General features: G+C 34.2%; 2 protein-coding genes across 2 annotated transcripts in view; one reads left to right on the top strand and one right to left on the bottom strand.

Moving 5' to 3' along the window:
- The window catches only part of LOC129221641 (adenosine receptor A2b-like), a 273,995-nt gene that overhangs the window by 223,905 nt on the left and 36,644 nt on the right, over positions 1-13,446 (top strand). The window lies entirely within an intron of this gene.
- Positions 3,582-13,016, bottom strand: LOC129221644 (uncharacterized). Its single transcript, XM_054856171.1, has 3 exons — positions 12,793-13,016; positions 10,093-10,197; positions 3,582-3,848 (listed from the first exon to the last, which is right to left on the bottom strand). Exons 1-3 carry the CDS (start codon positions 12,976-12,978, stop codon positions 3,729-3,731), a joined length of 411 nt encoding a protein of 136 aa, XP_054712146.1. The 5' UTR covers positions 12,979-13,016; the 3' UTR covers positions 3,582-3,728.

Raw genomic sequence — 13,446 nt, 5'->3', positions numbered from 1 at the left:
TTTTTATTTTATTTTTATTTTTTATTTTTATTTTTATTTTTATTTTTTTTTTATTTTTTCACATTTCTCAAAAGAATTATAACTTTTGTACACCCTGCCCAGTAGTAGTTATTATTTTAATTTTTAAGCAAGTTTTATCAATGACATACAAATATATTAAAATTTCTTTCTGACTCGTAATCTTGAAACGCACATACCAACATATATTTTTTAAACTCTGCCTTAGTTGATTATCTAACTGGTAACTGATTATCAACAGGTGTTTAAAACTCAGCCTTGAAAATTTTATCACCATCTGTTACATATATGAATCGAAATAAGTCAAAGACGCTGCAAAAAATATGCTTTCATCAGCTTTCTTATTTCCCACTCAAAAAATTCAATGTTGATACTTCTTTCTCTGTAGAGCAAAAACTGAAATAGCTTTAAAAAAATACTTTGATAGTGTTTCGTTCCAATAGCCCCAAAGAAAGCATACCTATGAGCGTTGCAATGACTTCGTTTTTAAAAATAAAACTCACAGTGAAACAATAACTATCTAAGGCTTTCTACAAAACTTAGTTGAATAAACTTTCAAACGGGCTGGTATTATTAGGAAATGCAATCTAGTAGAAAAGTGAAGGAATCACCCGGCATTCTTCACACGACAGTCAACTCATGAGGCACACCAAGCACATGTGCCGCTTCTATTCCCATATGAGTTGAATCGGGATGACTTTTTAGTTGATTCAACTCATCGAGACATTGCGTTCGCTCTACACGCGGGACATCTAGTAGGGTCAACGCGACTCTGTTTTAACAGCGTTGTGTAGCAGCTGCTCCAATAAGTTTGGTTTATTAGAAAAAAAGTTGTCTCAACTGAATTACCTCTTGTAAAGACAACGAAAAACTCCCGCCAACTAGTTGACAGGCAACTTTTACGAAAGTAGATTCAACTAAGTTGTCTCGTGTGTCACAGGAATAAGTTTCTATAGATATTTTGTGTGTGACATTACGGGGACTTGACAAATATACACTATATGACCAAAAGTATTGGGACACTTTCAAAGATTCACATTTTTTAGGATTTCTCGGGAAATAAAAGACTAATTGCTTTGTAACTTTTGTCACATAAGAAGTATGATCTAGCTGTCATTTTCCAATAAAAGTCATATCACGGGGAGCTGTAACTAACTGAGGAAAATAAATGAATTTAGCTGAGAATAAGCTATAAATTTCGGAACATAGTTAGCTTTTTATGTACAATTATTATAAAGTTTCGAGAAAGTGTCACCGATATTCACGAAGATATTAGCATTTCTTTCAGAACTACGAATTTTAATTGATTGTTTTTGGATCATAAACTGTTAAAAATTCAGGAAACTTTTAAGGTAAATATTGCTGTAAAATATAGCGTTTACAGTGCAGAAAAAAATTACGGTAAATTTTAGTTGTAGTTTAAATGCAGGCGAATGTAACTGAATATTTTTAAGCAATTTCATATAAGTACTTGTATCGTTTTTAAACTATATTGCAAAAGGTTATCTGCAAACTTTACTTATACTCGATTATTATGCCACCCTACTCCGAGGTTGATCGGGAGGAGATAATAAGGTTGTTTTCGGGATTTGGGGATCTCCCAACAAAGCAGTCAGCTTAACTCGACGTTAAATTCCGGTTATCACAAATTTGCCACTTCAACTGAGCTTGCGCGCGGACTTGGCTGATTTCAAAAGTCTTGCTAAAATTAATTACAAACATTTTAATTTTTTTAATAAATATGAGATGGCAACAGATAAAAATTAGAAATCACAAAGTTTTCTCTGATTTCATTTATAGGCCTCGGTAAAGATCGAGTTTTGCGTCTTAATTATTAATGGACTCGGAGTATGATTATTCTATCGAACAAAGGCCCTTTTCCGGGCCAAATTTGTCTGTTCTACACGACATACAAAATGTATGTAAATTTGCAATTGAAAATATTGAACGTGTTTTAATCAGCACGAAATCTAAAAAACATATAGCCCAAAACGCTTAGTCCGCGCACATAACCGGGATTTAACGTCTAGTGTCAGCTTATAGGTAAATTCAGCACTGATTACAACTATCAGATGTTTCAGAAGTACTTGGATATTTAATTGTTAAAAATACATTATTGTTGAAAATTTAGTATATTTTCAAACTAAAACATTTACTATCTCAATTGAAAGGAGGAGAGGGGTATATTTTATTTTATTGGTTGGGGGAGGCAAAGGCAATTCTTGCCCCTGTCGGTGCTTTGCCTTCCTACGACCCTTCAGTTTTTCGCTGCTTCAAGGTATTGCCTCCTTTTTCTCAGCATTCGCAGTAGTGGAGGAAGTGTTGGAGAAATGAAGGTACGAACACTTCCAAGTCCCATAAGAATAAATCATAAGATGTCAGATCTGGAGCAAGGGTATGTTCTTTGACACAGCACGACTAATCTAGCCATAGGTAGACTATTTGGACAAGTAACTACTTCACCCCTAGTTTGATGCTGTGTGTGTGCGAGTGAGTGCATTTTTTGAGCAATCACGATTGCTTATTGTTCTCATTTCACTGTTTTGATGTTCCTATGATTTTATTTTCCCGCCAGCACCCTCTGCAGCACCACCGTCGACCGGCCTCACGATGCTGCTCCTCTAGTGAAAACCGTCTCCAGATTACGTCCATATCCAACATACACATGCATACATACACACACCTGCACACACACATACACACTCATGCCTGCAAACAGACACAAATACACACGCACACACACACTCATGCCTGCACGCAGACACAAACACCCACACATACATACACACACTTACATACACACACTCATGCCTGCATACAGACACAAACACACACGCATACATGCACATACCAATACACACACACTCATGCCTCGACACAAACACACACGCCTACATACACATAAACACTCGTGATTGCAAAAAACATGATTTGAATTCAAAATGCCATAATTCAATTTTTTTTTTTTTTTTTTTTTTAAATTCGTGCTCAAATCTGAGCCTCAGAGTCAGACCAACGCAAATTCAAAAATTGCGATTTTCCATTTATTAGTCCATTGTATGTATAATTCTATTCCGCATTGAACCACATGAACGAAATCCTATTAAAATTCTTTGTAATAATTTACCAGCGTTAAAAGAGAGCGAGTTGTAATCATCAAGCGAACATTTTTCCGCTATCCTGTATAGTGGCAATTATGTGATCGTTAGTTCAGCTCTGAGGTACAGAAATGTGTTCAAACAGCAACAAAAGATGATGTTTTGTTGTATCCCAAAATAAAATACGTCAATTTGATTAACATTGTCCTTAGCGGTTATTTCGTAACTAGGAGAGTTATAGCTGTTTGCCGTATAAAACAACATTAAGCACTGCACGAGTTTCTCTAGAAGCTTTTCTAAGAAATATTATTGGTTTTTCTATTGTTAGCTAATTCTAGTCATAGAAGAATATCACATATGAGAATTACCCTCCCAGCATCTACATGTCCAAAACTTTAGGGTAAATTCACGACAGAGAAAAATATGACGCAATGAGTTACATTCGGAACGAAAAAGAGAATGACAAACAGTAAATATGTGTTTTATTCTGAAAAACAATGAACAAACAATTATTTTGCGAATTTCTAGGTTTCTTTATTATTTTTTTTCCGGCTGTCAACAAAAATGCTGTGTATCAGTTGCTAGGTAAAGTGCCTTAACACCAATACAGGATCAGACCACAGTGGGCTTGTCGGTGGGCTTAATCCACAGAAAACATCTCGCTGAAAATAACTTGTATTCATTGATGATACCGTCGGGGAGAAGTATCACTTGGCATACTTTATATGTAGCCTGTAAAAAAATCAACATTTCAAATAGGTACATAGAATTCTTTAGTCACTTAATTGGCCTTTGAACACGTAATTATACAAACTAGCAAAAAAGTAGCATATTGTGACTAGTACATAGTTTAAGAATAAACTATACTTAAAAGGAGTACATTCGACAATTCAAGACAGCTTTGTGTTGAAAACACTGAATTATTTTAAAACCTTATAAAAACTTCGAGATAAAAAAATATTCAAGTTATAAAACTTCAAGTTATCGGGAGTCAACTGTATATTGTGAGTATTCTAAAACTCACAACTTCTATATAAAATTATCAGAGGAACTCCGTTCAAGGGACGTTCAATTACTCGAATATAAGAGATTTTAGTGTAAAACATTTAAAAACAAATACTTTTTTTTTTTTGAACTTCCTATATGAATTTCAATTTTCATTGTAGAAAATAAAAAAATATTTATTTTGAAAAAAAAATCTTAAAAATAAGTTCTTATTGAAAGTATTACACTTTTGTCGTGGTAGAATCTATTTATTTTCAGTTTTTTTTTCTCCTTGCTGCAGCGTGAGTTAATCAAATGTAACATCCGGAAAAATGTTCGTCTGGAGCTACATGAGCCTTTATTTTGGTACATCAACATCGATTCTCCATTATTACACAATACAGTAGCTAAAAGTATCCGGGTACTTTTGAAAATTTAAAAACAAAATCGAAATTCTAGAGAAATTCCAGAGAAAATGTTCTGTGACCCTTTAAAGTCGAAATTTTAGTCACAAATTGCAGAAACAAAAAAAAAATTTTTTGATCATCCTGCTTTTTAAAAGCTGTTAATAATTTTTTAATTTCTGAAATTGTTTTTTTTTTTTTTATGGATTATTCAAGTGGCTTATGGAAGTTGTTTTATGGATTTTCGTAAAATATTCCTTATAATATACAATGTAATAAGCATTTCTTTAAAAAATACCATTTTCATTCGCATGTTTTAGAATCATAGAGGTATAAATACGTCACAGAGGCACAATATTTAATTCAAGAAGTGGAACTTCGCTACTTGAAAATAAATAGAAGCAATCATAATTTGACTTCAATTTTACATAGACATACATATTGTAAATAAAATTGATTACATGAGGAAAAACATCTTTTAAAGAAGAAAAAAAACTCTAATATTAAACGAATTAGTTCATTTTGTAGGAACTAATTTTGATCTTGAAGCTAGGGGTCTGGACCTGGACACCACCCCCTTTCTTAAGCTACTGATGAAATGAAAGAAAGATGTTTTTTCAATCCTACTATGCACTTACACCAACCAATGATCTCAAAAACCTTACAAATATTTAATAATTGACTTTTATAATGTTTATAAAAAACACTGTATCACTAAAGCAAAATTAAAGAAATATGAAAATTATTTGAAATGGAACTACTATTAATTATTAAATATTAATAAATAAGCTATCGGAAATATAAAACACAACTAAGAATGATAACTTACAGTGTGCAGACGACATTCATACCGAAAACTTTTTGCTTAGCGGGAAAAGTTTACATGAAACGGAAAAGTTTCCGTTTTCAGACTTTTGACAACATTCTAATATTTATTGTAAGCAGTAAGCAGTTCAATATCATCCTCTTTTATGAGATTTGCAGTAGCTTTCATGTTTAGTGAATATTGGAACAATAATCACATTGAAATCTAAAATGTTCGTCGACGAGACATTCTTGGCTGCTAGAAAACACAAACGTGCTACTAAATTTGCAGTTATCGCTTATTCTTTTCTAGTCACGCTCTTTTCATTGCAAATATTGGCTTCAAAATGATATGACTGAGGTGAGCTCGTATTTATATTCGTAATTTTATTTCTCACTAGCCGCCTGCGGCGACCAGCTGGTTCACCTTAATCTTACGCCATTCGCCTTTCTGTGCAAGCAGCCACCTACAGCGGCTGTTTGGCTAACTTGTCATTTACCTTTTTACTTCAAGTTTGCCACCTTCGGTGGCTGTTTAAATAAATTAAGCAGCAGTATTAATCTCTATCTTTTTTTTTTTTTTGTGCCATTCATATTTTTACGCCAAGATTGCCGCCTTCGGCGGCTATCTACCTTTACGATCTATCTCTAAATTTTCTTATCCATCTCTACTTATTTTAACCTCCCGGCCATTTCCTAATAAAAACAAACATCACTCAGAAAACCTATTTTTTTTTTTATTTAAGTAGAACCCAAAAAAAAAATCCCCGTAGTGTGCAAAAAGTAGCGTTTGACAAAGATGAAAAAATCTCGCTGTTTTTATTGAATTAAATGCGCCAGCTATGAAATGTAACGTAATATAGATACAGCAAAAGGTCCAGCTTGGGGGGGGAGATGGAAAAAGAAACAAATGCAATCCCTAAATAAAGCAAAAAAGGAAAGAAAAAAAAAAGCAAGCGCTGCTGGAAAAACACGTGGTCATCACGTCATAAAATGTAGAAGTAAGCTATATAGTAAAAAAAAAAAAAAAAAAAGATTAACATTGCGTGCGATTAAGATTCCATCGTATATATCGAATCGAAATCCAAGTAGTGGCGTCACAAGCATAAGAGAATGAAGAAGGCTTTTTTTCGACCGATGCGTGAGGAGACATGATGTGTTCAGCATTAAAAAAATTGCAAAAAAAAAAACTATTACGTATTTTTAAGAAGTTTTTTCTTTTGAAGAGGGCGAAATGTTTTTACTATTACCAACTTAAATTTTAGAAATGAGGCTTTGATACTTCTCGCAGGATGATATTAGAAAAAAATAAAACACAGGAAAAACTGCAAATTAAAGGTTTTTTCAAAAATTCGTAAAAAATACAAAAATTGCTCTGTCTTCAAATTTTTTTCATTAATCATATTTAAAATTAAATTTCCTACCCTACAGTACAAAAAATATTTGTGTGGTGCGATTGGTTTGGGTTCTGTGAGGTAAAAAGTCCTAAAAAGTGCTAAAAATCACATAAAACATTAAATAACTTTTTTTCTAATCAAAATATCAAAAATCGAAGCCCGAGGTGTACATCTTCAGCAAAAACTGCACCTGTATACCAAATTTCATCTTTCTAGGCGTTACCGTTTTCCCGGGATGCGCGCCACACACACACACACAAACATCTTATTTTATTATATGTATAGAAGACTAGCCGCCTGCGGCGACCAGCTGGTTCACCTTAATCTTACGCCATTCGCCTTTCTGTGCAAGCAGTCACCTACAGCGGCTGTTTGGCTAACTTGTCATTTACCTTTTTACTTCAAGTTTGCCACCTTCGGTGGCTGTTTAAATAAATTAAGCAGCAGTATTAATCTCTATCTTTTTTTTTTTTTTTTTTTTTGTGCCATTCACATTTTTACGCCAAGATTGCCGCCTTCGGCGGCTATTTACCTTTACGATCTATCTCTAAATTTTCTTATCCATCTCTACTTATTTTAACCTCCCGGCCATCTATACATATAATAAAATAAGATGTTTGTGTGTGTGTGTGTGGCGCGCATCCCGGGAAAACGGTAACGCCTAGAAAGATGAAATTTGGTATACAGGTGCAGTTTTTGCTGAAGATGTACACCTCCGGCTTCGATTTTTGATATTTTGATTAGAAAAAAAGTTATTTAATGTTTTATGTGATTTTTAGCACTTTTTAGGACTTTTTACCTCACAGAACCCAAACCAATCGCACCACACAAATATTTTTTGTACTGTAGGGTAGGAAATTTAATTTTAAATATGATTAATGAAAAAATTTTGAAGACAGAGCAATTTTCGTATTTTTTACGAATTTTTGAAAAAACCTTTAATTTGCAGTTTTTACAGGGTTTTATTTTTTTCTAATATCATCCTGCGAGAAGTATCAAAGCCTCATTTCTAAAATTTAAGTTGGTAATAGTAAAAACATTTCGCCCTCTTCAAAAGAAAAAAGTTCTTAAAAATACGTAATAGTTTTTTTTTTTTTTTTTTTTTTGCAATTTTTTTAATGCTGAACACATCATGTCTCCTCACGCATCGGTCGAAAAAAAGCCTTCTTCATTCTCTTATGCTTGTAACGCCACTACTTGGATTTCGATTCGATATATACGATGGAATCTTAATCGCACGCAATGTTAATCTTTTTTTTTTTTTTTTTACTATATAGCTTACTTCTACATTTTATGACGTGATGACCACGTGTTTTTCCAGCAGCGCTTGCTTTTTTTTTTCTTTCCTTTTTTGCTTTATTTGGGGATTGCATTTGTTTCTTTTTCCATCTCCCCCCCCCCCCCCAAGCTGGACCTTTTGCTGTATCTATATTACGTTACATTTCATAGTTGTGCGCATTTAATTCAATAAAAACAGCGAGATTTTTTCATCTTTGTCAAACGCTACTTTTTGCACACTACGGGGATTTTTTTTTGGGTTCTACTTAAATAAAAAAAAAATCGGTTTTCTGAGTGATGTTTGTTTTTATTAGGAAATGGCCGGGAGGTTAAAATAAGTAGAGATGGATAAGAAAATTTAGAGATAGATCGTAAAGGTAGATAGCCGCCGAAGGCGGCAATCTTGGCATAAAAATGTGAATGGCACAAAAAAAAAAAAGATAGAGATTAATACTGCTGCTTAATTTATTTAAACAGCCACCGAAGGTGGCAAACTTGAAGTAAAAAGGTAAATGACAAGTTAGCCAAACAGCCGCTGTAGGTGGCTGCTTGCACAGAAAGGCGAATGGCGTAAGATTAAGGTGAACCAGCTGGTCGCCGCAGGCGGCTAGTTTCCTAATAAAAACAAACATCACTCAGAAAACCGATTTTTTTTTTATTTAAGTAGAACCCAAAAAAAAAATCCCCGTAGTGTGCAAAAAGTAGCGTTTGACAAAGATGAAAAAAATCTCGCTGTTTTTATTGAATTAAATGCGCACAACTATGAAATGTAACGTAATATAGATACAGCAAAAGGTCCAGCTTGGGGGGGGGGAGATGGAAAAAGAAACAAATGCAATCCCTAAATAAAGCAAAAAAGGAAAGAAAAAAAAAAGCAAGCGCTGCTGGAAAAACACGTGGTCATCACGTCATAAAATGTAGAAGTAAGCTATATAGTAAAAAAAAAAAAAAAGATTAACATTGCGTGCGATTAAGATTCCATCGTATATATCGAATCGAAATCCAAGTAGTGGCGTCACAAGCATAAGAGAATGAAGAAGGCTTTTTTTCGACCGATGCGTGAGGAGACATGATGTGTTCAGCATTAAAAAAATTGCAAAAAAAAAAAAAACTATTACGTATTTTTAAGAAGTTTTTTCTTTTGAAGAGGGCGAAATGTTTTTACTATTACCAACTTAAATTTTAGAAATGAGGCTTTGATACTTCTCGCAGGATGATATTAGAAAAAAAATAAAACCCAGGAAAAACTGCAAATTAAAGGTTTTTTCAAAAATTCGTAAAAAATACAAAAATTGCTCTGTCTTCAAATTTTTTTCATTAATCATATTTAAAATTAAATTTCCTACCCTAAAGTACAAAAAATATTTGTGTGGTGCGATTGGTTTGGGTTCTGTGAGGTAAAAAGTCCTAAAAAGTGCTAAAAATCACATAAAACATTAAATAACTTTTTTTCTAATCAAAATATCAAAAATCGAAGCCCGAGGTGTACATCTTCAGCAAAAACTGCACCTGTATACCAAATTTCATCTTTCTAGGCGTTACCGTTTTCCCGGGATGCGCGCCACACACACACACACACAAACATCTTATTTTATTATATGTATAGATTGCATCTGCTGATGTATAACTAGCGTAAGATTTAACCAATTATATTCCTTTTAACTTTACAATGGTTTGCCTTTTGATTGGAACTGAATGGTGAAATTTACTTTTGTTTTTTTGCAAAATAAGCCTCGAATTATCCGGCATGCCGAAAAATTCGAATTTCCCGGCATGCTGGTCAACCTCGCTTTTTTCCAGCATGCCGAATAATGCGGAGTAATATGGTAATAATTTTTAAAACTTTCGGTATTTTAATTTCATGTACTTCAGTGTACTGTTTTTCTTCTATGCTGTCAAGCTTTCTCAAAGTTTGGTTAAGATTTTTGAAGATTCTGTGGACAATTTTACTGGAACATCTTTCTTTTCATCGAGTGATACTCAAACAGAATGCAATGCGCAACGTCTGGTCTTAAAAAATACAGGTTAAGACAAACTTGTAGATTTAAATATAATATTGCTTGGTAAAATGCTTGATTGGAATAATTGTTACTCTTTTGCTTTACTTACTGGTGCCGATTGAAATTCGCAGTCATCAATATCAGCCGGATCAGTCTCAGATGTTTCACAAGTCGTATCGCCAATTATTATTTCCAGATCGTACCTGTTCCTTTCCTGAAACAAAAAAAATTAAATAAGTAATTAAAATTAATATTAAAAAAATAATCAAGCTTAGCATAGAAATTTATTTTTTCGCTGCAGTTCCTCAAGCAATAAATAATATTGTTGCCTCAGATCAACAGTAAGACATCTAATGCCAAGAATAACACTAAGATATCCTACTGTTGCTCTGAGGTGACGATATATGAGTCGAACTACACATATCAGTTGAATTTCTTCATTCATTATCATCACTGTCTCGACAGTGAAGGGTCCGGGTCCGGGTTTTTAAATAAGTTTCTTCCAGTTGGATCTATTTTTCACCTGACTTCTGCGATTTGAGGGCTTGATAGTTTTAAAGTCTTCTTCCAAGCAATCCAATCAGCTAGTTTTTGGTTTTTCTCTCGGACATTTGCCAACTGGTCTTGCATTTATGATCTAAAGTGGGATCGACTCAGGACACATGCGATAACATGTCCTGCATTTTTTGCATCTTAATGTATTTTATTGCATACATATCTCGATAGGATCCGTACAGTACAAATTTATACCTTTTTCTCCACACTCCGATTATTTCCACGCCCCCAGACATACCACGTAGAATTTTTCTTTCGAAAACTGACAAAAGAGACCTGTGCCTTTGGATCATTGCTCATGACTCTGAACCATAAGTCAGAATTGGCGTAATGATGATTTTATAAAGTAAAGTTTTTGTTTTTATCTTAATAAGTTTAGATTTGAAGACATTTTTCATACCATAATAGGGTGGGATTGCTGTGATTAATCTTCTATACTTATTTCTAATCCTAAATCATTCTGAGTATTTACTTCTGTCTCAAGGTATTTTTTCCTTCACCCAAAAGGAATTTGCCAGCTAAAGTTTCCATAACCTTATTTATTTTCAATAAGGAATAATCGAAAATAATATCGAATAGAGAATAAAGCACAAATTTTCAAAAAAAAAAAAAAATCTAGAAAAGTAGAGAAGTTTAAATGCGTAAAAGTTATTATTTTTAATCCCATACGACTACGATGGCATGCATAGAAATACAAATTCAAATACAAAAGTGACGACCAGCAGCAGGCTCTGGGCCCAGCTAGACTGGTCCTAGTCAATTTACAATCCCCAGTGAAGATCAATGGCCCTCTTAACACTATCTGCTCCCTTGCTCATTACCACCTCTTCCGGTAAGCTGTTCCAAGGTTCCACTACCCTGCTATAATAATAATTTTTCCTAATATCCATGTCAGCCTGGGATTTAAATAGCTTAAAACAATGACCCCTTGTCCTGTTTTCAGTGCTAAACTTCAGCCCCAATAAATTTAAACAACTGAATAAATAAATGAGTTATGGTTGAAACATGATCTGTAAGTATGTGAGAAAGAAAATAACAATTAAATAAATATTATTAAAAAAAGAGAACCAACATGAGAAGCCACCCTTGGCTACTTCAAATTTATCTTAGGCAGGGTCAACTAGAGGGCATGTCAACCTAGTCGGAAACTAGAGACCCGGTCCTTGAGAGAGCCCGGCTCGGAGCCCGACTCGGAGTTGGATCAGTGTAAATTTTACGATATTTATCAGAGTTAGGGGGGGGGGGGTCAACGACCAAACTAACAAGGGGTCCACCTTACCTCTCGGTGTCCCTGATATTAGACTGGTTCTACGACGTTTTTCCCCTGTTTCATACGGGTTCTTCCTTTTCTGCATCAAAATCAGAAATTTAAAATTTAAACACACTTTTTGGCGTTAGTGATTTTGAATGCATTATTCCAATAGATATCTCCACATGCTAACCATGACAAGCAAAACAGAAGCATTTCAATCAAATTTGAGATTAATGTCAGATGAAGAATAAAAACAAGATTAGCAAAGTACTCAGAGGCTAAATTTTGGGACAGGACACAGAACTTCCCATCGAAATTTCTTAGATCCCCTCACTAAAGTTTTTTGGGGGATTGTATGCGTAAAGCTTGGTGGCGAAGTTTTCCTCCAAAAGCTGAATTTAAAGTTTTGAATTGCAGTCTTTGTGAATAATCTGCAGTCAAAAGAAAAACGTTCAAAAAACGTTCAAAACGCCAAATTTGTCGCCAAGTTGGCGACAAAACTTGGCAACCAAAAGACTGGCGATATATCGACAAGTGTCCGCCAAATTATAACACCACTTGAGTTTACATCGAAATTAACAATGATTTCCGCCCAAAAAGGGGCAAAAGACCCCTTTAGAAACACCCGAATGAAACCAAAAGGGGAGGTGCACAACTAGACCCCACTAGGCGTCTACGTACCAAAATTCAACTTTCTAGGACATACTGTTCTTGAGTTATGCGACAGACATACACACATACACACATACGCACATACATAGGTAGATACAGACGTCACGAGGAAACTCGTTGTAATTAACTCGGGAAACTCAAAATTGATATTTCGGTCGTCTATACATTCTTAGGTACATATGTACGTGTGGTCGAGTCGAAAAAAAAAACTCAACATTCATGTGGGGGTGAGCAAAATGGGAATTAAGGCCGATTTTTGAGTGAAATTTTTTTCGCGAATACAATACTTCCTTTTTTGTAAAAGGAAGTAATAATGAAAAATTATATTACCTCATCGTGCTGAGCATACACCAACTTATAGAGTTTGAATAAATAATCGTTCCTATAATATTTTACAAGCTCTTGAGTTGCAAATTTGGCAACCTTCAGGACCTTATCATCGCTCAGGTCCACCTGCTTCCTTGGAGCGGCCACAGTGGCGCAGACTAGACAAGCTACTACGAACAAAACCTTCATGGCTTCAGTTATTTGACAAGTGGGAAGGTTCAACACTTCCCGAAAGGAATTTATGCAAAAATATAAGTCTGTTATCTAACCTCATTTGCTTCTTCCTGTGGGAAAAAATAGCATTTTATCTCTCAGGTGCAATTTAAATACTTTGATCGGAAACTTCCGGGAATTTTAGCAGTAATCTCCTGCAATATTGGAGATTATTGGTAATGACTGATAAGTCTGGCATGTGGCTGAAATCTGGCAGAGTTTTTTTTAGCCAAACTATTATTTAAAGAAAGCAAAGTACGTTATTAGCTTTGTTCGAAAATCGAAAAAAAGAATATTTTATTTTTTTTTAAGAAGTTGTATCAATAGCACGTTTTTGTAATACATATTACAATATATACAATTTTAGTTGAAAATTGAATGTAAAATGTTTCATTTAACTCTTTCGAAACTTTTACAGCACTCAAATGTGTATTTTTCATAAAT

This window comes from Uloborus diversus, chromosome 4, assembly GCF_026930045.1.
Source record: "Uloborus diversus isolate 005 chromosome 4, Udiv.v.3.1, whole genome shotgun sequence".
NCBI classification, from domain to species: Eukaryota; Metazoa; Arthropoda; class Arachnida; order Araneae; family Uloboridae; genus Uloborus; species Uloborus diversus.
This window is presented reverse-complemented; position numbering and strand designations above follow the sequence as displayed.

Bases quoted from the DNA above. Each gene is read 5' to 3' on its own strand.
- LOC129221644 (XM_054856171.1), bottom strand. From the start codon at position 12,978: ATGAAGGTTTTGTTCGTAGTAGCTTGTCTAGTCTGCGCCACTGTGGCC. The intron at 10,198-12,792 runs GTAATATAATTT...TTTTTGTTTCAG, and splicing joins TGTATGCTCAGCACGATGAG to GAAAGGAACAGGTACGATCT. The intron at 3,849-10,092 runs GTAAGTAAAGCA...ATTTTTTTACAG, and splicing joins GCGAATTTCAATCGGCACCA to GCTACATATAAAGTATGCCA.